Source organism: Artemia sp. Qi Xiang Cuo, chromosome 8, assembly GCF_049724085.1.
Source record: "Artemia sp. Qi Xiang Cuo chromosome 8, ASM4972408v1, whole genome shotgun sequence".
Lineage (NCBI taxonomy): Eukaryota > Metazoa > Arthropoda > Branchiopoda > Anostraca > Artemiidae > Artemia > Artemia sp. Qi Xiang Cuo.
In genome coordinates, this window is record NC_142801.1 from 75,644,511 (window position 1) to 75,672,133 (window position 27,623).

At 38.9% G+C, this 27,623-nt stretch overlaps 1 protein-coding gene across 1 annotated transcript in view; it reads left to right on the plus strand.

The window, feature by feature from the left end:
- The window catches only part of GCS1 (mannosyl-oligosaccharide glucosidase), a 101,692-nt gene that overhangs the window by 17,950 nt on the left and 56,119 nt on the right, over nt 1-27,623 (plus strand). Inside the window, exon 4 of the mRNA XM_089092790.1 lies at nt 8,407-8,564. Coding sequence (XP_088948916.1) covers nt 8,407-8,564 — 158 coding nt within the window. The remainder of the gene's footprint in view (nt 1-8,406; nt 8,565-27,623) is intronic.

Here is a 27,623-nt window from a genome sequence, read left to right on the forward strand (position 1 = left end):
TTATGTACCTTGATTAAAAAAAACTAAAAAAATACCCCCCCCCCCTCCTGCTTTCCACATATCTTTCCTGTGAACCGGCGCTACTGAATGCTAATTGTGAAAGTCTGAATAAAATGCTATTTTTATTATTTTATTTACATTTCTTACTTTTTCTTTGCATGGGAGCCAAGGATATAAAGATTCTATTTTGCCAAAAGGGCACAATAGGTATTTTTCACAAAAAATGACCCATGTTCTGAATACTAAATTAACCCTAACTGTTTTCAAAAAAAAAAAAATCAAAGAGAAAATAATTTGACTACTTTCAGAAAATTTCTAATTTGATGAAAAAAAGTTGACTTTAAATAGAATAAAAATTTTAGCAAATTTAAATTGAACTTAAGATAAACTCATTTTGAACTGACCGGTTGTTTTGGACAATGCTGCACCATAAGTAGTAATAGGAGTTTTAATGCTCATTATGCTTGTAATGAAGTGCTAAAGGTGGTTTTGTGTTCAGTTTTGTTATCTTTAGAAGGTATGAAACAATGAAAAGAAAATGTAATAAACGAAAAATAAAAAAAATCAAATAACAGAGAAAAACGAGGGTAGTCTCAATCAGTGGAACAATATGGAGCGAAAATAAGCAAATATATCGACAAGGACCTCCGTCAAGTTGTCCTCAGTGCTAAGAAAAAATAAAAAGAAAAAAAAGAATATCTAAACTTTTGAAGTAGACTTCACAAGAGTGTCAGAGTGTCTATTTGTCTCTTCACAGAGTGATCAGCCACTGCTTGGAGGCGAGGTTAACGTCAGGATTGGCCCCCGGCTGGACCCTTCCAAACATGCTACTATTTGACCGCATGGACGTGGTGCTCAGTGCCTTAATGGCACGTGACTGCTTCAGCTCGCATTGATCAATAACTTATCTATCCTGAACACGTTCTTCCAGCGCAAGAATGCCCACACTTTTACGTGGAAATCCAGAGGTGGCCATACCTCTGCTCAGATCAATTACATATTGATCCGCCAGAGATGGAGATCATCTGTAGTCAACTGTCAAGTGTTTGGAGGAGCCGACACTGGGTCAAAGAACGGATGAGACCATTTTCTTCTTGCTCCTACATGAAAGCAGAAGCTATCAAACCGTAAGACAGCCAGACTACCCTCTAGAACTCGGAATCCCAAAAGTCAGGGTTGAGTGTGACATGAGGTTGAAGAACTGCTTTCTAGCCCTGGAACAAACATAACAAGGTAATGAGAGTCCAGAAAAGGAAGTCATAGAGAGAACAGGGTCGAAGATCAAACATATTACGAAAGATGTCGCTGCTCAAGCTCTTTGAAAGAGAACAATAGGCACAAAAAAGTAGTGCACCGCCCACTGCCCTGGATGAGAAAAAAAATGCATCGAACAAGACGGTATTCAGAGAGCTCCGCAAGAAAACTCAAAATATGGCAAGGAGAGATGAAAATGCCTACTGGTCAAAGCTAGCCACAGACTTAGAAGAGGCGGCAGCTAGAAATATGACCCCTAAGCAATATAGGATCCTCAGAGACCTGAACTTGAAAAAGAAGAGGAATACCACCGCAGAAAATGTGAAAAGATCAGGTGGGACTGTCATCACAGGGCGACTAGAAAGAATGAACCGATGGATCTGTTAAATAGGAGAGGCCAGGCTGCACTACAAACTTCCTCCGTCCACTCCAGCCAAAACATGCGACCAGCAGCTCTAAAGACCCAGGTGAGGACTCCCTACCGGCAGAAATATACAAAGCGAGTCTGGCGCTTATTGAAGCCCTAACGAACCTACTTAGTAAAGTCTGGGATGCTGAATATATTCCCCAGGACTGGCGTAACGGAAGTATAATCCCTATATTCGAGAAAGGAAATGAAGGAGAGGTAAAAATTACCAGAGAGTCCCATTAATAGACACAGCTGGGAAGATTTTTGGAATAGTTTTAGTGAACCGCTTTAAATAAGAGCGAGAGCAGTGGACAAGGAAGAACCGGGCAGGTTTCTGCCCTGGAATGGGGTGTGTAGACCATATCTTTACCCTACGACATCTTCTTCACCAACGTTTCATTCACGGATTGGATACCTTTGCAGTCTTTCTGAATTTTATCGCTTCATTTGACTTGATATTATGTCCTTTGTTATGACAAATAATGCTCGAAGACGGTGTTCTGGCGGAAATAGTCGACCTGCTAAGAGCATACTATGATATTACCCCGAGTTACGTGCGGGGAAACTGTGAGCTAACAGAACTATTTGACATAGTATATGGCGCCCGTCAAGGATGTCCGGCATCGCCAATTCTTTTCAACTACATATGGATTATGAAAAACGCATTGAAAGATGATGATGGTGACGCCTTTTCAGCACAAGAAACAATTGCTGACATTGAATATGCAGACGATGGTCCTCTACTTGCACACTCCACCCAAGAAGCACGAAATATGATAGAAAGAGTAGCGAAAACGGCTAGTGAGACAGGACTCGCTATCAGCATCCCCCCCCCCTCAAAAAAGTATCTTTCAACCAAAGAGAACACTTCTATATACCTCAGTAGAGAACCTATTAAGAGGGTGGAAGGGTTCAAATACCTAGGGTCGTCGATAGATGCTAAAGGTGGAGCTACTAGTGAGATTCAAGGCAGGATTAGCAAAGCTTGGTCAGTCTTTGGTCAGCTCCACGAACCACTTTGGACTAGAAGGGAAATCTACCTTGTGACGAAGCTCAAGATTTACTCAGCATGTGTGCGTTCATTTTTTTTATATGGATGTGAGACCTGGCCCCTTAAGGCGGAGGAAGAGGGTCAGCTTGACACCTTTGACCGAAAATGTTTACGTGCCATTAGTAACATGCGGCTGGCGCAAAGAACCAGTAACCAACGGCTGATGAAAGTATGCGGACAAAAGCGTGACATTTTCAGAATAATCAAGAAAAGACATCTGAAGTGGCAAGATCGCGTAATGTGGCGTCCGGAAGAGACCCTGACATGCCAGGTTCTGCTAGTAGCCCCCGCGTTCTCATGGAAGAAAAAACCAGGTGGCCAGATGAAATCTTGTCATAACGTCGTCAGAAAAGATGTCGAACCGCTAGGGGGATTCTGAAAGCATAGTCACAAATAGGACAAGGCGTGGCTGATGTTTATTCGACCACTCACAGAAGACAGAACCCAATGGAAGCATTTGGTCCAGCAGCATCTTGCTGCCGAGTGGGGCTGAATAGCCTGTGTCTCGCCTTAAGCAGGTTAGCAATTACAAGCATTGTGCCGCTCATACAAATCAGTTGTTTAAAACCTTTTTTGGACTGAAGGGGATATGCCTGCTCAGGTGATGGAAGTACTATTTTTCCCCTGTGTTCCTCACTGTACTTGGTATAAGACATTTCCTCTTGATAGTACAGGCGAACTAGCCAAAAATGTGGGTCGACCCCCAACAAATTGCAACAGAAATGGTTTTTATACCATATTGTAGAAAAAAAGCTTAACAATATATCTAAAGTTGCACATTCTAGGTCGACGCAATATAGTTTTTTTTTGCTTTTCGTGTCAATTTTTTCAGTTTTTTTTTTCTAAAAAGATGAACTGGCGGTAAATGTTCGTTTTTCTATATATGAAGTACCGTCCCGATGTAAAATGAAGAGCTGAGCCCGAAAATGAAATCAAATGTGATGTAAAAGGTACCAGAAGAAAAGTTTCATAATCATCAATATGTGATTTTACCCTTCAAATCGTTGTGACCTCTTTTTCACCATACTATCAGAAGGCAACTATTCTGACATAAAATGATGAGCTGAGCCCAAAAATCAAATTAACCTGATGTCTACCAGAAAGCCCATTTCATATTCATCAATATGCACTTTTTTGTTTTCATTTCACATGTTTCTTTTAGCACTTATTGTTCACCAATTTGTCGATTGTTGGTAAAAACAAATTGCAACAGAAATGATTTTTACACCATGTTGCAGAGGAAAAAAGTTGAACAACATATCCAAAGTTGCACACTCTAGGTCGACGCAAAAGTAGTTCTTTTTGCTTTTCGTGTCAATTTTTAGTTTTTTCTAAAAAAAATGAATTGTCGGCAAATGTTCGTTTTCTGTATATGAAATATCATCCCAATATAAAATGAAGAGCTGAGCCCGAAAATGAAAGCAAATTTGATGTAAAATGTACATATGTGATTTTACCCTTCTCATATTTGTAACCTCTTTTTCACCATACTATCAGAAGGCAACTATTCTGACATAAAATGATGAGCTGAGCCCAAAAATCAAATTAACCTGATCTAATATCCACTAGAAAACGCGTTTCATATTCATCAATATGCACTTTTATCGATAGGAAGAGACTGGTCCAGTACAGAACCTCGAAACTGTGGTTCCAATAATATGGTATCCGTACTACAAAACTCCTTAAGAGTCGAACAATCTGGGTCATGGGATCTCTAGTTAAATTACATCTCTGACATGTTGACTTATCTGGCGGCATCTGGGCATAGCAATTACACAAGATCCTGCCAGCTTTATATCCAGGGACTGGTCACTCTCCAAGAAACTACAAAGCAGAATCCAGATGGAGATTGCAAAAGACTGGACCCCACTCTCCTTTTTCAGAGGTTTATCGCGCTAGCAAAGAGGATCGATCTCACGGAATCTGAGTACTTTCAACACGAACCGTGTTCCTACTCGGCGTGACTTTTTGACAGTTCTTACATACTCTGGTCTCCGAAAAAGCCAGCGTTTACCAATGCTATAGCACAGGCTTGCACTCTTGAGGATCGCTCTACTCTCCTTCCCAAAGGTATTCTATATGTCATCAACAGTGGAGCACCTCTGACAGAATTTTATGGGCCAAAAACGAACAATACTCCAAAATCCTTGACCATCATGCTACTTACGTGACCCAAAAGTATCCATCTGCCACTATTGTGTTCAACGGCTACGATGGCGGAGCTACGATATAGGATATGGTCCAGTCGAAGAGAAGTTGTATAATCGGCCGTGAGATCTTCTTCACATCAGATATGCAGCTGAAGGTAAAAAAGGATGAGTTCTCGTCCTGCAAGAAAAACAAGGCCGGGTTTATCTGCGCAGAGGCTGTTTATCTCCGATCAAAGGGCTTCGTCTTAGTCCAGGCACCAAGTGATGCATGTGTCCCAATTGTGCAAGCTACTGTTGATTCATCCCGGTATTACGACACTGCCGTCATTGGAGATGATACTGATCTTTTGGTTTTATTGTGTTATCGTGGTGACCAATCAAGCAAGAAGCTATTCTTTGCACCTGAGCCAAAGTGAAACAAAGCTTCCCGAATATGGGATATTCACAAATTGAAAGAGAAGGTGGGCCAAGAGACCTGTCATCTAGTTCTTTTTGCTCACACTACCTTAGGTAGTGACTCCACTTCACGGATTCACAGTGTGGGAAAAGGCCTTGCACTAAAGAAGCAAATGGCAGATACCCTTTTTCGTACATCAGCTGCAATCTTCAGGCTAAAGTAAGCTTCAAAGGAGGAAGTAAGGGTTGCTGGAGAAAACGCTCTGCTCACGATATATGGCTCATCAAAAGGGGGAAATCTGAATGAACTCGACAGGGAAGTTTTTAAAAAGAAGGTGACTACTGCTAGCATGTTCGTCCACCCAGAACAGTTACCACCAACTTCTGATGAGGCTATATTCCACAGTTACAGGATTTTCTACCAAGTTCAGGTATGTAGTGGAGACCCTGATTCTGAATTGAAAGCCGAGGAATGGGGTTGGAAAAATAAAGATGACTTCTTTTATCCATTGACTACTGACGTCCTACCAGTCCTTTTTCTGCTTCTGAAAATCGTGAACTGCTTCTGTCAACTGTAATGTAGCTCAACGAGATATAGCTGCTTTAGAAACGGCTTTGCTTGCTCTGCAGCGTGTAAAACGTGCAAAGGGACAGCATGTTCTAACTCTCGTAGAATCAAAACCTATAACGATGAGGAGAACGTTGAAGCTTAGATATCTGAATCAAAAGAATAATTTGTGACTACCAGTGGACTTCGATTTTGTCTTTCAAATGTTCATGAAGTTGACTCGATAATTTTATCAGCTGTGAAGACTAGTCAATGTGTATATAATAGTTTTTGCCAAGAGGGATTTTAACTAGTTTCACAGATGATTTCCCTTTTCTAATATTTTAATGTTTTAATAAACATCTTGCAATCACTTTTTTTAAACCAATCCATCAGGTGATGGAGCCAGTGACGAACAGATTCAGGCTAACTAATTATTAAATCTCAAAACCGACAATTTACCCAGCGAAAGATGGTCTGGTAAAAAAAAATGGGGGTTACGACGACGAGAAGCCTAAACATCTCATATTGATGATTATGAAACTTTTTTATATACCGTACACCAAATATTTCTCCGTTTTCGCACTCATCTCGTCTTTTTGTATCGGAATAATAAATAATATCAATAAAAACGAACAATTACCGGAACTTAATTTTTTTGTTAGGAAATTGAGAAAACTGACACGATACGCAAAAAAAAAAAAAAAAAAAAAAAATAGTTTTGCGTCGACCTAGAATATGTAACTTTTGATATGTTGTTCAGTTTTTTCCCTTTACAACATGGTGTAAAAATAATTTCTGTTCCAATTTGCTTTTACCAGCAATCGACGAATTGGTGGACAACAAGTGCTAAAAGAAACATGTCAAATGAAAATGAAAAAAAAATGCATATTGATGAATATGAAACGGGTTTTCTAGTAGACATTTCATGAGTGTAATTTGATTTTTGGCCTCAGCTCATCATTTTATGTCAGAATAGTTGCCTTCTGATAGTATGATGAAAAAGAGGTCACAACGATGAGAAGGATAAAATCATATATTGATGATTATGAAACTTTTTCCTAGTACATTGTACATCAATTTTGCTTTAATTTTCGGTCTCAGCTCTTGATTTTACATCGGGATGGTACTTCATATACAGAAAAACGAACATTTATCGACAGTTCATTTTTTGGGGTAAAAACTGAAAAAATTGACACGAAAAGCAAAAAAAAAAGTTTTGCGTCGACCTAGAATGTGTAACTTTGGATATGTTGTTCACCTTTTTTTTCTCTACAACTTGGTGTAAAAATCATTTATGTTGCGATTTGTTTGGGGTCAAGCTCTAGTTTGCCTGTAGTATGACCTTTCTGGTGTACAATCTGTGCTTATGGAATATAATAATAATAATAAATTTTTTACTGATGGAATAAATAGTACTATCTTATTATAATTTATTGATGTTTATTACGATTAATTAATAACAATTTACATTGATAATAAAAATCAGTGTTATCTCCCCCACTTCCTCTACATTAGATCCTTCTGGAAGATTATTACAAATTCGCATTTCGCAAAATACCTACTGAGATATCCACTTTGAACACGCAATTCAAATCTCACCAATAGTCTTCACATAGCAGATCCTACTAAAGCCGTTGCTAAACTTATGGAGAAACACAACCAACACATTTGAAGACATGCTTGGAGCCGCCTTTTTCAACTCTAGTTACTTTTTTATAGTGTATAGTGATATTTTGTTTCTTTTTTTCTCTCTTTGTACTGCTCTGTCATTTTCTTTTTGTACGAAGACGGGTTGCACTGTGCACTAAGGAATACCTGTGACTGGGTATTGCTTCAATACTAAGATGAATAAGAGCAATAGAGTAGATCTGGTGTTATTCATGTTATTTACTCTATTCACGTTGTCGCCCAAAAATGAAGGCTGCTTATGAATTAAGACACAGATGGGGCTGCATCAAGAATCCCTCGTATTGCCAAACGTATGCACCAAATTCGAGAAACTTTTGAGTCTGGATCCAACTATCCATACTCCTTGACACTTCAATACCGAAAAAAGCTATATCTATAGGCTTACATATTGCAATGTCAGGTTGGGTTTCATAGCTGTCTTTTCTTTAATCGTCACCACTCCTCATGGGAGAAGGCCCTGTGACAGGTGGGTTTAAATCCAAATCACAATGTTTTTTATAAACAAATTCACAAATCTGGCGGTTCGCCAAAGCTTGTTTTTTTGTCACAATACTTGATATACAAAGAGCAAAATGACAAAGAAGTTTTGATAAAGATAAATGACATAAAAATTTTGTCATGTTATCAATTGAAATGATAAAGAACAAATACAAAGAAGTCAACTCAACTCAAATTCACACGAGTTTGAAAGCTATGTGACATATTTTTGCTCATACTTCAGGATTATAACCTATCATATAAGCGGGAACAAACTTTTGTTCATATCTTGCACGTTGCGGGACGATTTGCTATAGTTTAAGATTAGGCGCCGCCACTTAGTGAGGGAACATTATTCCAAGGAGTTTCCAGATACGTTTTTATTGCCTACGAACGCACTTAACAATAGTTAAAAAAATTTCTTTTGCAGGTTGTTGCTGCTACAGGACTGGATGTACCTGATAGATATTGGGGCTCATACAGGCCTGGCGTCTATTTTGGATTGAAAACAAGAGAGCCCAAGTCTTTATTAGCTGGCCTTATGTGGTTCTCTCCAAGGCTTTGGGCTATGGGTGATGTTAATTTAAGGTAAGTGTTATGTCAAGACTAAATAAGGTGATGTAGCTGAATATTATTATCATAATGACAAGCAAAATGCAACAAGATATTTTAGAAAAAGAAGGCCAATTTGTGAATAAAATGTTAGATTTTCCGTATTCAGTGTGGGAACTATTCTTGAATGCCAGGCCTACATGAAGCAAAGATGTTTTTAGTTGATGGGGTTGGGGGGGGGGTTGTAGGAATAAGCACTTAAATATAATAAAAAATAGCTGTACTTAATTAAATACTACTACTACTACTAATAACAACTCACCACATCACCAAGCCGCCTGGGGCCAACACAGCTACACACGCTCCTCCCCCATCCCCCTTTATTCAAAGCCCCTGTTCACATCTTCCCAGGAAGTTCCTATTTCCCTAAAATCTTTCTTTATGACCTTCTCCCACCACATTTGCGGACGACCTGCTTTCCGTTTAGCCCTAGACGGTTGGCCAAAAAGGACAATCTTCGGCAATCTGTCATCCTTCATCCGCAGGACGTGCCCTAGCCATCTCAACCTTTCTCTTATTATAGCCCTAAAAAGTAGGATAGAATCACATTTTTCGTACAGCCTACTATTTGAAATACGCTCAGTCAGCCGGGTACCCAGAACAATTCGTAGGTAATTTCTCTGGAAAACATCTAGCAAATCTTGATTCGCTTTTCGGAAAGCCCATGCTTCAGAGCAATATTTGACTAGTGTCATCACTATAGCTTCCAATATTCTAATCTTGGTTTGCAGACTTGTCTTCCTATTCTTTCAACTTTTTCCAGCTGTGAAAAGAAACCCTGAGACTTGACTATTCTACTTTGAACATCTTCACTGCTCCCAGCGTCTTTACTAATAATACTACCAAGGTAAGTGAAGCTGTCAACCTGATCAATCTTTTCGTTACCCAGTGTAACCTTTTCATCTTCATTTATTCCTAGCCTTAGCGACTTAGTCTCATTAAGATAAATTTTTAAACCTATTCTAGCACCCTGAACTCGCAAAACCTCTAAAAGCTCAATCATTTTGCTCACACTTTCATCTAGGATGCTTAAATCATCAGCATAATCTCAGTGCAGGAAAGTTTTTCCTCCATATTTGATTCCGTGTTCCCCCATTGCCTTTCCTTTGCTCCTTAAGATAAAGTCCATCAAAATAATTTATATAAAGGGGGATAAAACATAACCCTGCTTAACTCCGGATTTAATACGAAACCAGCTTCTAATCTCATTTTCTACTTTAACCACAGTAGTGTTATTCTCGTACATAGCCCTTATCACTCTAATGTACTTGTGTGGTATACCATACAAGGATAAGACCTTCATTAAAGCTCTTCTATCAACAGAATAGATGCTTGCTCATAATCTATAAAACTGAGGACCAAAGGTTTTTGATAACTCAGGCACTTCTAAATTATTAACCTAAGAGTGAAAAATGGGGTTGACACATCCTCTATCCTTTCTAAAACCGCACTGTTCTTCTCTTATCACTTGTCTACAGCATCTCTCAGTTTAAAAAGTATCATATTGCTAAGTAATTTGCAACCAAATGGGACCAGGCAAATGCCTCGATAATTACCACACTCACTCTTATCACCTTTCTTATACAGTGGTTTAATTAGAGCTTTCCTAAAATCGCTAGGTACTTCTCCCTTTTCAAAAATCATATTCACAATCTTCAGTATTTGATGTCTAACCTCAGAGCTACATATTTAAGAAACTCATTTACCGCAGTATCAGCACCTGGGGCCTTATTATTTTTTAATCCTTTTAGAACTGTTGTTGGTTTAGCGCATTCTCACACTGTCCTGCCCATCTCTCTTTAACTCTATCCTTATCACTAATTGTGGTTCGGTTCCTATCTTTAACTGGGACAAGTCCGATTTGACTACTCCCTCTCAATTTATTAACATGTCAGTACAATATTTTACTATTATGCCGTCTAGCTCCAACTTCCAGATTCTTGGCAGTTTTATCCATGGCCTCCACTACACACCTTCTTAGTTTATATTTTAATGCTTTCTCTACTTTCTTTAATTTCTCTATTCATTTAATAAATGAATAGAGAAAAACGGGTATCACATTTAAACAAAGCAGCGGAACAAAACAGAAAAAAACAACAAAGTTCAAATAATAAAGATCTGAATATTTCGACCCCACGTCCGCCAGCCTTTATCAACGAAAAAGATATAATGAGTAAAGCTAAATTAAACACAACATATAAAAAAATAAATAAATAAATAAAACTTACATCCTAATAATTACCAAATATAACAGTAATCACTTTTTTTTCCGTTGCTAAAGGCTCCCGGACATGGTGTCAAAATATTCGGATCTTTTCTTTTGTTTTGTTCCACTGCTTTGTTTAAATATGATGCCCGTTTTCTCTCTGTATTTTCATTTATTAAAGTCTTTAAATCGAAAGACAGTGTATTATAAGAAAATATTTCGGCATCTATAAAGAATCTTAAAATGGAATAAACCCGAGTAGCCAAGCTTGAGGTAAAAGTAGATGATTATGAACTAGAAAACAGCTTGGGGCTCTTGTTTTTGGCGGTGTTATACAACACCCGGGTGCTGATCTAGAATGCACCATTCCAAATATAGCGTCGCAAAAGATGGGACTTTCGAGTGTATTTGAACGGGATTTTTCATTAGTTTACAGCTTGAGATTGAATATTTGCGGGTTGGATAATGATAACGTTCCCCCAGTTTTTTTTTGTTTTTTTTATTTGCTGCTTTTGAGACGGCCTGTAGAATGTTCGCACGCACATTAAAGTTGGTTGGTTCAAAAAATCTCATATCTGAATCTCTAACAAAGCACCGCCGTGATATTCCTAGTGCAGCGAGAGTCAAGTTCGGTGTTAAAAGTGCATAGCTAAGATCGTTGTGAGGTGTTCGCAAAGCTTCCAGGTGAGCAACCTAATTGTCGAATTAACTTCCTTTCAGATTGCGTTTAAATGTTGTTTATGAGCAGTCTTGTACCGTTTTTTTTATCTTCATCTTTTTTGTATACTTTGTTATAATTGTTTGTGTTGCGGCTGTCTCCGTTAAAAAAGATTTTTTTAATTTCTATTTTGTGAGGTTTTTTTCTGTGTATGAACATCTCCTTGTTTTAACGAGTGTACCCCTCTCGCAAAATTTTACTAAAAGTCCAACTCCAAAGCCCCAGTTGGAAGTTAGTTAGCTAGACCTGTCATAGTAGATTTATGGGTCTACTGCTCATTAGGGGCCTCCTCCAGGCCACTCAGCGTGTCCCCAGGTGGCGATAGGATAACTCGCTGCAAATATTTAGGGCCCCTTTATAGGAGGCACGGTCCAAGGGGGGGCCTTTTTCCTGGGGGTCATAATAGAAACTTGGGCACCCTTGCTCATGGTTATAAATACAGGCGGAGGAGGAAGAAGGCCTCTGAAATGTACACTCAGCATGGTCCACCGGTATGCGGACACGTCCTGTGGGTACAAACGTTCTCCCAGTAATGGGTTAAATTGCAAGATGATACAGAACACCATCGTCGGAACATCCTCTATAGGAGGACAAATGCGACAGGGCATATGATCTAGATCTATGGTCAATGACCTCTGCAAAGAGCTGCCTTGTCCGTTTCGGGGTACCTGCAAGACTGGGGACCTTGCGGTCAACGCTATTCCCACTTGAGGAGTGGTGCCCCTCGAGAAAATTTTAGCCTAGTGAACGACACAGCATTCGCACTGGATTCTGATTAATGGACAATTCTTCTGGTCTTGGTCTGTTTTGGTGGGCGTTTTTGTTCTGAAAAACCACTTCCTAGCTGATTTATCTACTTTGGGTTGCCTCACCGTACTAGCATAATATTTGTAGGCATGAATATTTAAAGAGTCCGAGGTAATAGGTTTGAGACTGTCTGTGCAGAACTTCGACTCTTGTTGATTGAAGAGCATCGCCAAGTGTTGAAAGCCATGTTGTGACCAAGATGGGCCCAGGACTACACAAAGACTCCATTCAACTGGAGGTCCCAGGGACTTCTTGCTGTCCGGTTCTAAGCCGGCTTAAGCGCTTCGGTGTAGACTTAAGAAGATATGTTGGTCCCGTCCTGCACTGGTGTCCGGGACCATTGCTTTTCCTGAGGCCAACATAATTTCAATGATTTAAAGTACATGAAGATTGCAGCTTGGAATGTTACGATATTAAAACGTAACTATCGTATCGACATTTTGACTGACGAATTCAGACGATTCGAACTGGACTTATTAGGAGTTTCAGAAACTCGTATCCCAGGGATATGGAGCATAAAATTAGGTGATATAGAATTTATTTACTCAGGCAGGAAGGATGGGGCACATAGGAAGGGAATAGGGCTAATGATGGATAAGGAAGCTGCTAAGTCCTGTTTAGGCTGGGAAGGTATTAATAATAGAATACTGATCGCTCATTTTATGACTAAAAAGTTCAGGGTATCAGTTATAGTAGCATTTACCCCTGTAGTACCGACTGACTGAGATACTAGTGACTCAGATGAATTTTAAATACAGTTACAGGAGCAAATAGACATGGTCCCAGGTAGAAATATGGTGTTTTTTATTAGAAGATTTTAAAGCCCAGGTCGGTAGAAATAGGTATAGATGGTTTCCTAGCCTAGGTAAATTTGGTTCAGGAAAGAAAAACAGTAATGGCTACAGACTGCTGCAATTTTGTAGGTATAAAAATCTAGTTATAACCAATGCAGTGTTTAGTCATAAAATAGCCATAAGTTAACGTGGTATTCACGTGATGGTGAAACAGCGAACCTCATTGATTATGTTATTGTAAACCGAAGACTGGCAGGATCAACGTAAGATACTAGGGTGAATAGGAGTGCTGTTATAGATGTTAAAAGCAAAGATCTAGTAGTGTCTAGGGTAAATTTAAAGTCACTGCATTTAAAAAAAACGCTGTGATGTTTTTTGAGATTAGATTTCCGGTAGACGGTTCAGAAAAAATTCTCAGATCAAACAGCCTCAGTTTGGCCTCAGCTAGCTTTATTATGTAAGAAACCACCCTTAACTCCGAATTGAGAAAAGGCACAGACCCACTGTTTTGAGATTGGACAGCCGAAATATAATTTGATCCGACCCGTAGGGTATAATTAAAGAAAGACAAGATGTCTGTGTCATGTTTTATTGACGACGGATACTAGATTTTCAAAAATTGTGCGTTTCGAAAGTCTATCTGGTCTCAAACAAAATGCAAGACGTCCTTGAAGATTTCAAATAAGGGTGAATGTGGAGCTTGGGCAACTGTGTTGGCCTCAGGTGGTTTTCTTATGTAAGAAGCCACTCTTAACTCCAAACTGAGAAAAGGTGCAGACGCACTTTTTTTTAGATTGGACAGCCGAAAGGTAGTTTGATCCGACCTTGTAGGGTATAGTTAAAGAAAGACAAGACGTCTGTGTCATGTTTTATGGATGACGGATACTAGATTTTCAAAAATTGTGCGTTTTGAAAGTCCATCGGGTCTCAAGCGAAAAGCAAGACGTCCTTCAAGATTTCAAATAAGGGTGACGGAGGAGCTTGGGCAACTGTGTTGGCCTCAGGTGGCTTTGTTATGTAAGAAGCCACCTTTAACTCCAAACTGAGAAAAGGTGCAGACACACTTTTTTGAGATTGGACAGCCGAAAGGTAATTCGATCCGACCTTGTAGAGTATAGTTAAAGAACTATAAGACATCTGTTTCATGTTTTATGGATGACGGATACTAGATTTTCATAAATTGTGCGTTTTGAAAGTCCATCGGGTCTCAAGCGAAAAGCAAGACGTCCTTCAAGATTTCAAATAAGGTTGAAGGAGGAGCTTGGGCAACTGTGTTGGCCTCAGGTGGTTTTGTTATGTAAGAAGCCACCCTTAACTCCAAACTGAGAATAGGTGTAGACACACTTTTTTGAGATTGGAATGGCGAAAGGTAATTCGATCCGACCTTGTAGGGTATATTTAAAGAAAGGCAAGATATCTGTGTCATGTTTTATGGATGACGGATATTAGATTTTCAAAAATTGTGCGTTTTGAAAGTCCATCGGGTCTCAAGCGAAAAGCAAGACGTCCTTGAAGATTTCAAATAGGGGTGAAGGAGAAGCCTGGGCGACTGTGTTGGCCTCAGGTGGTTTTGTTGTGTAAGAAGCCACCCTTAACTCCAAATTGAGAAAAGGTGCAGACACACTGTTTTGAGATGGGACAGCCAAAAGGTAGTTTGATCCGACCTTATAGGGTATAGTTAAAGAATGACAAGACGTCTATGTCATGTTTTATGAATAATGAATATCAGATTTCTAAAAATTTTGCGTTTTGAAACATCAGGTCTCAAGCGAAAAGCAAGACGCCCTTGAAGATTTTAAATAGGGGTGAAGGAGGAGCTTAAGTAACTGTGCTGGCCTCTGGTGGGTTTTTATGGTAGAAGCCACCCTTAATTCCAAAATTGAGAAAAGGTGCAGACACACTGTTCCGGGATTGAACAGCCGAAAAGTAGATCGATCCCAACTTTTAGGGATGCAATAAAATAAGGATGAGATGGGTACGTCTTGTTTTATGGATTATGGTGGCCAGATTTCCCAATTTTTGCGTTTTGAAAATCAATCTAGTCTCATGTAAAAAGTAAGACGCCCATGAGGATTTCAAATTTGAGTGAAGTTGGAGCTTGGGCAGCTGTGATGAGCTCAGGTGGCTTTGTGGAGAAATTAATTTAAAAAACTTTTTCCACAAAATAAGTTTTTCAAAGAAAAGTAAAGAACTCCATTAAACAAAAAATGAGCAAAAATAAAGTCAAATAATCTACCAAGCGTGAAACTACCACAAATTAGTATCGATAAATAAATGAAACCCAAAACGAACAGAAATTATAATAATTAACCGAGTCAAACTCAAAACGAGCAGAAATTAACATAAGTTGGGCGCAAAACCCATATGCCTTCCCAAGGCCAGAATATAATTTGCACTTCACTGAAAAAAGTATAAATGATTTTACTTTTATAACTTTAATAAATCAAATAATATTAACATTTTGATTACTAAATATCAGTATATGTACATTAAACTGACAATGCACATTCATTTGTATTTTTTCAGTAAAGTGAAAATTTTGTTCTGGCCTTGGGAAGGCTTAGGGTGTTTTTTCACAGTTAAAAAAAGTCTGGAAGAGTAGGAAGATAAGTCTGCAAACCAAGATTAGAATATTACAAGCTACAGTGATGACAGTGGTCAAATATGGCTCTGAAGCATGGATGCTCCGAAAAGCGGATGAAGATGTGCTAGATGTTTTCCAGAGAAACTGATTAAGGATTGTTCTGGGTACCCCGCTGACTGACCGTATTTCAAACAATAGGCTATACGAAAAATGTGGTTCAATACCGCTCTCTAGGGCTATAATAAAAGAAAGGTTGAGGTGGCTAGGGCACGTTGTGCGGATGAAGGATGACAGATTGCCGAAGGTTGTTCTTTTCGGCCAACCGTCTAGGGCTAAACAGAAAGCAGGTCGTCCCCGCCTGGGGTGGGAGGACGTCATAAAGAAAGATTTAAAGGAAATAGGAACTTCGTGGGAGGGTGTAAAAAGGGAGGCTTTGAATAGATTGGGGTGGAGGAGGAGCGTGCGTAGCTGTGTTGGCCTCAGGCGGCTTGGTGCTGCGGTAATTTGCTAGTAGTAGTAGTAGTTTGGGTTTCATTTATTTATCGATGCTGATTTGTGGTAGTTTTACGCTTGGTAGATTATTTTATTTAATTTTTGGGGCTAGTTGAATAAATTATTTTAAGGGGCTAGTTGCCCTCCAATCGCTTTCGACTATTAAAAGGGCACTAGAACTCTCAATTTCCAATCGAATGAGCCCCTATTGAAGTTTCTGCGGTGACCCCTTCCAAATGAAGTGCCCTGCTTTAAAGGAAAAAAAAATAAATAGTACATTGTGCAAATATCATTCTTATATGCCCTCAGGGCATAACTTAAGACCCTTGCCCCGAGGGCTGTGAGGGAGTGTCCTCCACAAAAACATATCGTCTATCTGGAAATCAACTACAATGAACAAAATGGCTATCTCAAAATTTTGATTGGATGTGTTTGGGGAAATGATGGGCGTGGGGGGGGGGGGTTAGTTGCCCTCCGATCACTGTCAACAATTAAAAACAGCACTATTCCTTTGAATTTCCAATCGAATGAGCCTTTTTTGAAGTTTCTACGACAGCGCCTTCTATAAAAACCTTATATGCCCCCAAGGCATAACTTAAAACCCTTGCCCTGAGGGTAGTAGGGAAGTTTCCTCCTCAAAAACATTGCCTATCTGGAAATCAACTATGCTGAACAAAATGGCTATCTTAAAATTTTGATTGGATGTGTTTGGGGGAATAATGGGTATGGGGGGGGGGCTAGGTGCCCTCTAATCACTTTTGACTATTAAAATGGGCACTAGCACTTTGAATTTCCAATCGAATGAGCCTTTTTTGAAGTTTCTACGACAACGCCTTACATAAAAACCTTATATGCCCCCAGGGCATAACTTAAAACCCTTGCCCTGGGGGTTGTGGGGGAGTGTCGTTCTCATATTTTTTATCTGAAAATCAACTACGCTGAACAAAATGGCAATCTCAAAATTTTGATTGGTTGTGTTTGGGGGAATGATGGGCAGGGGGGGGGGCTAGTTGCCCTCCAATCACTTTCGACTATTTTAAAAAGGGTACTGGCCCTTCGAATTTCCAATCGAATGAGCCTGTTTTGAATTTTCTACGACAACGCCTTCTATAAAAACCTTATATGCCCCCAGGGCATAACTTAAAACGTGCCCTGAGGGTTGTGGGGGAGTGTCCTCCTCAAAAATATATTTTCTATCTGGAAATAAACTACGCTGAACAAAATGGCTATCTAAAAATTTTTATTGGATGCGATTGGGGGAATGATGGGCGTGGGGGGATAGTTGCCCTCCAATCACTTTGACTATTAAAAAGGGTACTAGAACTCTCGACTTCCAATCGAATGAATCTCTTTTGAAGTCTCTACGACGACCCCTTCGATATGAAGTGCCCTGCTCTAAAGTAAAAAAATAATATATGGTACATTGTGCCAACATTGTTCTTATATGCCCTCATGGCATAACTTAAGACCCTTGCCTCGAGGGTTGTGGGGAGTGTCCTCCTCAAAAAGATATTTTCCTATCTGGAAATCAACTACGCTGAACAAAATTGCTATCTCAAAATTTTGATTGGATGTGTTTGGGGGAATGATTGGCGTGGGGGGGGGGGGGCTAGTTCCCCTCCAATCACTTTCGATTATTAAAAAGGGGACTAGCCACCCCAATTTCCAATTCAATGAGCCCTTTTCGAAGTTTCTACGACAACTCCTTCGTTACGAAGTGCCAGTCGAAGAAAGAAGAAAAAAAACACATTGTGGTCACATCGTTCTTTACGTAGGCAGCGCTAGCGCGCTGCCTATGATGAGTTGTTGTTAACAGTAGTATTTTGCTTATTGTTATGTTCAGGCTATTATATATAAAGAATGCTCTACTTTAGGTAAAATTGTGAGCAAACCGGCAATTAAATACCCATTTCGTGTACGAAGGTGGAGGGGGTCTTTTTAGGCGAGAAAATTGTCCAAGATTTACGCGGTTTGGTAGTCCATCTGATCCAGAAAGAAAAGCAAGATATCATTTAGAATTTAAAATAAGTATGAATTTGGAGCTTCGGGCTTCGGCAACTGTGTTGGCCTAAGGTGGCTTTGTGGCGCAATGAGTTGTTGTTAGCATTAGTAGCAATAATATTGTGCTTATTGTTATGGTCAGGCTGTCAAATATAAAGAATGATCTATTTAAGGCAGAATTGTGAGCAAAAGCGACAATTAAATAGCTAATGCGTGTACGGAGGGAGAGAGGAGGAGGGTATTCTGGCGTGAGGAATTTTTCAAAAACTGTTCTTTTTTATTGTCAATCTCGTCTCAAACGAAAAACAAGACGTTCTTGAGGATTAAAAACTGGGGGTAAGGACGAACTTGGGCAGTTGTTTGGCCTCATGTGACTTTGTGGTGCTATGAATTGTTGTCAGCAGTAGTTATTTTGCTTATTGTTATGATTAGGCTATTAAATATTAAGAATGATCTTTTTAAGGCACAATTGTGAGCAAAGCGACAATTATATACCTAATACGCGTACGGAGGGAGAGAGGAGGAGGGTATTCTGGCATGAGGAATTCTTCAAAAATTGTGCTTTTTTATAGTCCATCTCGTCTCAAACGAAAAACAAGACGTTCTTGAGAATTAAAAACTGGGGAGAAGGAGGAACTTGGGCAGTTGTTCGGCCTCATGTGGCTTTGTGAGTAGAGAGGGGGGTACCAGCCCGGTACGAACATAATTTATGCATGTTTTTATGGTTTTTGTCACTGAGAATGAAAAAACAGGTTTTTTCTCACTTTGATGTATTTTCATGGTTTATTGATTCTAATGGGGTCAATGACACCTTTTTCAAGGTCAATATATTTGTTGTTTCCATGTGTAATGTCTCCGGAGTGAAGTTTGCATATGCGCATTAACGGTGGGGAAGAGATGTATTGATCTAGGACATGATGGGGGAAATAGATTTCCGAGAAATTGATTGAGTAATCTAGTAGGACAAGTGAATTTTTGAGAAATTGATTGCGTAATCGAAGGGGAGCTAAATTTCTTAGAAAATGATTGCGTAATCGAAGGGGAACTAAATTTCTAAGAATATTGCTTATCCTCAATTTATTGATATATTAATTGGCACAAAGCAGAATAATATCGTGGATACACTTTTGAAAAATTGTCATAAATTCAATGTAGATCGCTGCCACACCTTTCGAAAGAGGTGACGTCACAAAATTAACCCTCTCCCATTTCACCACCCTGAATTTATCGAGCGAGGACGATCAGTTTCGTTTTAGCTGTGAGAGAGTTGACATCGGAAACCGAAAAATGTTCTATACATGTCCACTATGTATGTACACTCTTTGCAGTTGGACTCAATGTGAGAATTGTACAATTATTGATGACTATAGTGAAAAGTGTAAATTATGTAATCCTTGTAAATTACATAGAGGCTATGCAGTACAAATTAAAGGATGTAATTCATGTCTTGAAGAGATTTGTGACTCTTACCCTAGAGGACATCTGTGCTCCAATTGTCACTATGATAAATGTGATCAGTGGGAGAATACTTACCCCGCTATGATTGGAAAGAATCTCAAACGTGATTTTAGTTTATTTCTACGAGATTGGTATCGTCGTGGATTTAAATTATTCTGGGAGGAAGAATCTTGTCTACGATCTGTTGGGGTAACAAGACAATTTGGTTTCTACGTCATCGTTGTGACGACACTGCCTATTATGACTATAAACCTAGTGATTTTTATTTGGCAGTTACCGAATGTGACTCACCATTTGAAAACACTGTATGTGATATTGCTTCAAATACACAGATTGAAACACGTGAATTTCACAATATGGATGCAAATAGTATAATTGACTGTACAAAGAGATAAGACAAGAGTGAAGTTACATTATACTGTAGAAAATGTGACTTTGACTTGGCAGTCAATCAAGATCAATATACAGTGAATCCAAATTATTTACCGACATTAGTGGTTCACGACAGTTGCCTATACACCGAAGAAGAAGAAATCTAAAGTGAAGATTTGAAGACATTGTTGTATATATACGTTTTATTAATACACAAATTCAAAAGTATTTTTTAAGCACTTTACTCTTAGGGAACTGAAATTTATATTATGCAGGTCTGAGAGGATATTTCCTCCTAGATAGTCGTTAAGATGTGGATTGGCCACACAAATATGGAGAAACTGCTCGTGAGTATAGCCGCGACATCGGAACACAAAATATAGCAGTGCATGAAGGCAAAAGGTTTTAGTCGTCAGATCCTTCACTCTCTTTCAATTTTGGATAATAGTTTTACCACTGCTCTCTATGTAGTTGCTGATGTGGTGTGTGTAGTATGTATAGGGTAGACCAAGAGGATCAAAAAATTCAATCGTCTTCATTGTTTGAAAGATGCACAGCCAATGACCCCTCAGCTTAGTCGACGGACTGCTATTAACAATAATTAAGGTATTGTTGCCACTTTGAATTTTTCCAAGAAAGTCCGAGGGTAGACAATAGGATTTGTACTGAGACATGTAGGGATCCATATTAAATACATTGATTATTTGACTGGTGTTCATGGTGCCAAGTCTAGTAGAACACTGCCTTCGGGAGGGATTTCCCAATAGGTTTCATATTGATTTAATGAGATTAGTGCAATGCTCTCAGCCAATGGGTTGGCAAATGTACACTCTAAGCGCACACTCCCCGTACGTACTATACTCATATCCTGCGTGCCAGACCAATCTAGTACAATGATACCATGTGTTTTAGCAAATATTTCTTCGGTTATACCATTTTCAAATAGTTGCGAATCATGATCTAGGGTTTGCATGGTCAACTCATACAATGATCTATAGGATTTATCAAAAGATAGATTGTAGAGTGGGAAACCGATTACTTTGCAGAAAAGAGGAGGAAGCCTAAACATTCCAAATTTATGTGGACATCTAGTTCACGAACCTAATGCACTAGCACTTTTTACAAATGCCAAAGTGAGCTTTGACGTAATTTCGCCCTTGATAAAAGAGGAGTCGGTGAAGTTGCGTGACCCCATGGCAATACGACGTTGATTGGTGATTGTATGAGGAACAAGTAGTTTAATATTATTTCCACTGACTCTCAGTTTTTCCACTGCCAAAGCAACAGAACTCATAACTTGTTGTTTGCGTACATGAAGTATTGCCGAGGTGAGGGAGAGAGTCACATCAGGATTGGCAGCAAGTTCTTTTCTCAATATGAAATTTGATGGTGCAAGCGTTAATTTTATATCCACTTTAACATTGGGTGGTAGCCATTGGGGTGTATTAAATATTTCATGATATATTTTTCCAACTAAATGTAATTCACTAAGTGTAGCATTTTTAAGTACATCTGGACTATCAGTACCAGTAATATATTCATATCCATTGTAGGTACCGCCCAATTCCTTGTATGACTTGGCATGAGTCAGCATTCATCAGCATGAATTGCATATAGCTTGTATAATTTGAGAGATTGTTGCTTGTGCTCACCTATGTGCCATTTTCGCAGATATTAATTTGAAGAAAAAGATTATACACTGCACAATTTTAATGGAGTATTCCGACGCTAAAAACCGGTAATATTTTATAGACTTATTAAACTCTTATTTATAAATTTATAAAGGTCGAAAGAATACCCATACAGTAGTCTTCTTTAGAGTAAATTTGAAAGTGGATCTTATCGGAGAGGGGTTGTTGTGGGTAAAATTGTTCATAGTATCTTTGCTTGACACTTACATCAACATTTTCAGCATTGAATAGATTCAATGAGGCGGTGATTGAAGGTTAAGAATCCTTATGCCGTAGGTAGGACATCTTAGGAAAATAAATCTAGTTTTGATCTAACATTTCTCTTCCTGGGGCTTCTTCTTCTTCTACTACTGTTTACAGTGCGTGTCGGCGTTTTCCTTTTTCTCTAGGACAGGGGTGATGCTTTCGTTTCTGACCTGAATAGAGACTGATGAGTGATGCATCTTTTCTCGACCTTTTTAAACCTTTATTATTTTCTATTACTATCTCGCCCACGTTTCTCGCACTGGTCCTACGATTTTCCGAAGCACTTTTTAAAATACTTGCCAGAGCCCCAATCGTATAGTGTAGAGGATGCAAAATCTGTTGCAGCCGGTACAAGATATTTTATAGCCAGAGGTAGTGAAGAGCGAAACAGCTTAGCAAACCAACTGCCAAGACCATAGCCATAAATTGTTGTACGCCTATTGTAATAGTCCCTTCTATTGCCCCGTTGTCATGGGCGGAGAGTATAAACATAGCTGTCAATATCAGTACAAATGAATACCACTTTTCTATTATTAGACATCTTGTTGTTGAACGATGGGACGAAAACGGCATGTAATCACAGCCAAACCTTTGAAATTGCTATGGGATCACCTAATTCAGTTCTTAGTGTTAACTGACAGAGTTCCAAATAGGAAGTGTTTACGGGAATATACTGAAGATGCTTTATATTGTAGTGGTGAATATGTTCTTGATTGGTTTTTCGTTCTAGAACCCGTAGGAGGGGAACATTTGAATTACCAACCCGAGATGTTTCCACAAATGAAGCGTAGAGAAATATACATGTGTCCGTGGAGAAGGCAGGCGGGTTGTCAGCAAAAATGAAACTAGTTTTTCCGGCACTTTTACCGTTGATTATATTGAGCTTAAAGCCAAGAACATCCTTTAGATTATCATTGAGAATAACCTTTTCATTGGCAATAAGTGAACTAATGTATATCTTGCCCTCCTCCTTTGAATAGTTGAAATGAAAAGCTCCTTTTTTACGGGCGGAAATTCTTTCATTAATAGAACGACATAAATCATTCATACAGGTGAGTTCCTCGTAGGGTGATTCAATATATGGATAATCCAGCCAATTGATCTTTTGAATTTGTTCTTGATCACCTGAGGGTAGTGGTGGCCAATCATAGGGTCTAATTTTTATTTCATATTTACGATCTTTCCTCAGGATGTCGTAGGTATTTTTGAGAATACAGTCGACAAGAGCCACTTTATACTTTCCATTGTCGTCGAATTTGATGGTGGGAGAGTTTCGTCCAAAAATCACTTGTTCTATTCAAGTCATTGTATAGAGGACCAGAAACATTGGACATGAAAGTCACATAGAAAACATAGGGTATTGTTAATGTCTCTAGCACTGACCCAAGAATCAAAATCAGAGTTACATTCTAACCAGTGCATAAGCAACTTTCTGTGGCCCCTGCGGGTACTCTTTAATATCTTTTCAATTTAATAAATTTTTCTAGTGTTACTGACTTGTTGCAACTTATATTCATAAAAACCGTCGTTAATATCATAGTCCTTAGTGTCTCGCAGTCGATATGCCGTGGGTTCGGTGTCCAGGATTTTGGACACTTTAAAAAGGTCAGTGCTTCATAAATAATTCCCCTTTTCAAAAATATTGGTGGTTCTATTAATTCAAACAGTATCATCAACATTGAAATTCTTCTTCACATTTTTTTCTTTTTCGCTGGAGTATTTATTTAGAAAAGCATCAAATGTACTTTCCATGAAATGAACTTCCCGAGGGCTCGAGTTGGACAAAGATCGATGGAGTCGATGATTGTACATCCGTATGATTTTAACAAAATCTCAAATAAAAGCGGGGGTCTTTTTCAGCGTACAATGTCTCAAAAATAACAGACGAATCATTCTAATCAATCGTTTCGGCAGAGAAGCTTTTATCAGGCTGTGAATATGATAAGGGTTTGGATTATTTTTCAGTAGAACCTTTGGCACATGGGGATTAAAAACGTCAATACACCGATCTGATTGAATTTTTCTCAAACAATGTTGCTTAAGAATGTTTTCTAAGGCATGAGAAGCTTCCGAACCGCTCTTTGACTGCACTACAATGACATATACATAGTGAATAAAAATACTCATTTCCACCATAATATATTTGTAGGGTGCATTGTGACGTCGTTAAATTGTGTCTAAAGTTAAAAGATCAGTTTGCATTATATGCAGAGGGAAAAAGGCTTTAGTTTTTCGATATTGTTTGCCACGAAGTCTGCGATTCCGATGCAGTGTGTAACTCGGTTCAGTCTGTAGATACTCTTTTGCTTTTTTTAATGTGCTGCCGCCGTCTATGTCAGAAGCAACTTTAGAAAGTGTTTTGGGGGAACTTAAACTTCCCGCTTCACCAATATTTTCATAGACATGCTTCAGAACTTTATCCATTTTGAAAGCAAACACATAGTGTAATGTCCACTCCCCTTTTGCACACTGGAGGGTGAATCAATCCGTCTTTGCTTTTGACTAGCAGCCACAGGTGTTATAAAATCATTGCTGCTGCTGCTGATGCTGCTGCAAGTATTTTCCAATATCGAATCTTCTTCTTTTTTAAATGGTGTTGGTGTTGGTGTTGTTGGAGGACTATATTCTCTTAGTTTCTTTAGAATTTGCTTATTGCCAATAAAACTTTTGGGAAAGTTTGATGCATTTAGATAGTTGTATAGATTATTGTCAAATGATAAATGTCCTTTACGATTCGTCACCATATCACAAATTAAATCAACTAGATTATTACTTTTTCCCTGAATTATAATTCCTTTCCCTGCGCTATCGACTTGAACTTAATGATCACCACCAGTTTCCAACATGGGATATGATAATACTCTTTTACTCTGTTCTCGATAGGTCACTGGCAATAAGTTTTCCAATTGTTGTCACTATAGAATTCAATTTCTTCTCCTTTGATTGCACAGAATCTTGAGGAGATGTTTCTTGTTTAGAGGGATCTGTGACGGTGGATCGCTCACGATAAGGTCTATGTTTTTCCACGCGTCGCAATGCATCTTGAAGTAAAAGCAGTTTTTTGTCACTGGCAATATTCTCATCATAAATGAATTTGCTCAGATTGTCTTCAAAATGTTCGACGGGCGAGAAGACAAGTTCAAATGGTGTCAATTTATAGGGTTTAGCCATTCTCTAGAGAAAACTGTTTACAAATCCTGCAATTATTGGCAGTAAAAGTGTGAAAAAGCTACCGCCCGCTTGATGGAGACGTTTTCTTTTAAAATTTTTTCCCTTCTTTTTGCAAGCCAAGGCGCGTACGGTCGAGGCTGAAGGCCTCGACCGAGTCTGTTGATTTTGAATTGAATTTATCAAGTATTTTGGGGAATAGGTTGCATCAAGACTGGGCTGGGTAATTGTAGACAGAGAAAAGCCAAGACAGATAGTCCAAGTAATTGAGAGGCAAATGTTTAAATGGCAATGGAACGATGTTGCTTTGTCTGTTGTCTAACACCTTCTGGCAAGTGTACATTGCCCTCAGTTAAAGTTAAACAAATTTCAGATATTAGATTAATGAAATCATTGTCAACACCATGTTTGAGTATGGCCTTCCTGAGTAGAGGTTTTGGAGTGCTTAAAATTGAAAATAAATGCCGTTGTTTATATTGTTTCTTCCATGTCATAATGGCAACTAATAGCTTTTTCTACTGTTCACTGGAAGATATACGGTAATTTCATTGTCGAAAATTTCGGTGACTACATGTAGTTTCTCGGGTGTACTCTGATTAAGATCTAGCAAAATGTAGCCGTAGGGCTTATTTGTCGCCTGAGTGTACGCTGACAGCAGAAATTTTGGGGCGCCTGGGTATATTTGCTTATTGAGAGTTATTAGTGAGCTAGAATCAACTCGATAGATAATATAGATGGTGCAATTCAAAGCAAGGGTTCTCATACATTTGCTCTGATGAAAGAGGTTGTGTAGAACTAGGGTTATGGAAATCTGTTCATGATGAGAGTGAACGGTGAACAACAGTAGCATTTCCTGTGAGAACTGTTCAATGGATTCAGCCAAATCATCGATAATCAGCCACGAGTTTGGTTCAATACTATTGAAAACATCAAGTCCCCGTATGAGTTGTATTGGTAAGATTGTAGCAATAGCTTTTATTTGATCATATGACTCCTGCCAAATACTATAGCAATATTAAATTTTCTTTGGTTTTTCCAAAAACATTCTATTAAAATTTTGAATTATTTTCGCTAAAAGTGTTGTTTTCCCCGACATTGATGGACCACACAGAAATGATCTGAAGGGTTTTTTAAATTGATACATGCTGTTACTGCTGCTGTTGACAACAGTCGGCCTAAAACTAACTGTAAACCATACTTATCCAATGAATAAGTAGTAATAATTTCCCCATAGATCTATCTAATACGTTAACAAGAACAACAAAAACAATATTTCATTCATTTATTCGACATGAAAACACTATTTGTTCAACATGAACAACATAAAAAAAACACTTGTTCAAGAAGAACAAAAACTCTATTTGTTCAAACATTATTGACATAAAAAATGACACTTCTGTTCAAACATTTATTATCAAAACACTTATGTTCATCAAGAACAACAACAATAACACTTTATGTACAACACTTATTGTCATAAAAACACTTTTTGTTCAGCAAGAACACTATTTGTACAACATCACTTTTTGTACATTAGCACTTTTTGTACATTAGCACTTTTTGTACAATAGCACACTTTTTGTACAATAGCACTTGAAAAAAACACTTGGAACATGAACATGAACATGAAAAATAGCACAGTTGAACATTATGAATGTAAAAGGACCCCTCCAACCTCTGGGGAGCCGCGGGCCGACGGCCGACCGCGGGCCGGACCCCCCACCCCCCGGGGCCGCGGGGGGCCGAAATCCGACCGCGGGCGGGACCCCCCCCCCCCACCCCCGGGGGAAAAAATGTATAGTCGTCGTCACTGCTGCTGCTACAGGTTGGGTTAGGTTAGGTTTGGGTTAGGTTGGGTTAGAGTCAAACTCAGGTTAATTTATCCAGACCAAGTTGATTGCGATAGTCTATGCATTCAACCCGGTCTGAAATACGGTAGTGGCCATGCGACAGTACACTTACACCATTCTCGAGCACAAAGACTTTGTCGGATATACACGAAATTGCATTCTTTTCCACTCTTACAGTATAATTTTTATGCTGTAGAGAGCAAATTACAAGCACTTGTGCTCTCGGCACTAGGCTACTTTCTACACAGTCTCTGTACACACTCATGTTGAAATTGCTCTTTACAAAATGTGTAGGCTCCCCTTTTCACGCCTGATTTACATCCCTGTTATTTGTTTCCACGCAATAAAATTTAGGACCCGGGAACACCCCCTTGGATATCAAATCACTCCCCGTCTCTGATTTTAACATTAGTAGTTGGTTGGGGGCTTGACGTTTCACCAACTCGGGGTAGAGGGACGGATTCCAGTTGGTGAAATCCATCCGCAAGCTGATGTTTTCCCTTTTTTCTAAATCCCCCAATAAATTCTCGGTTTTTACCTTTAACAGCAGAGAATCTGTATCCCCATAGTAAACTTGAACCTCCCCCTTCCATGGCCATTGCACCTTGCACACATTGTAAAAAAAAACGACAAATTGAACTATTTGGA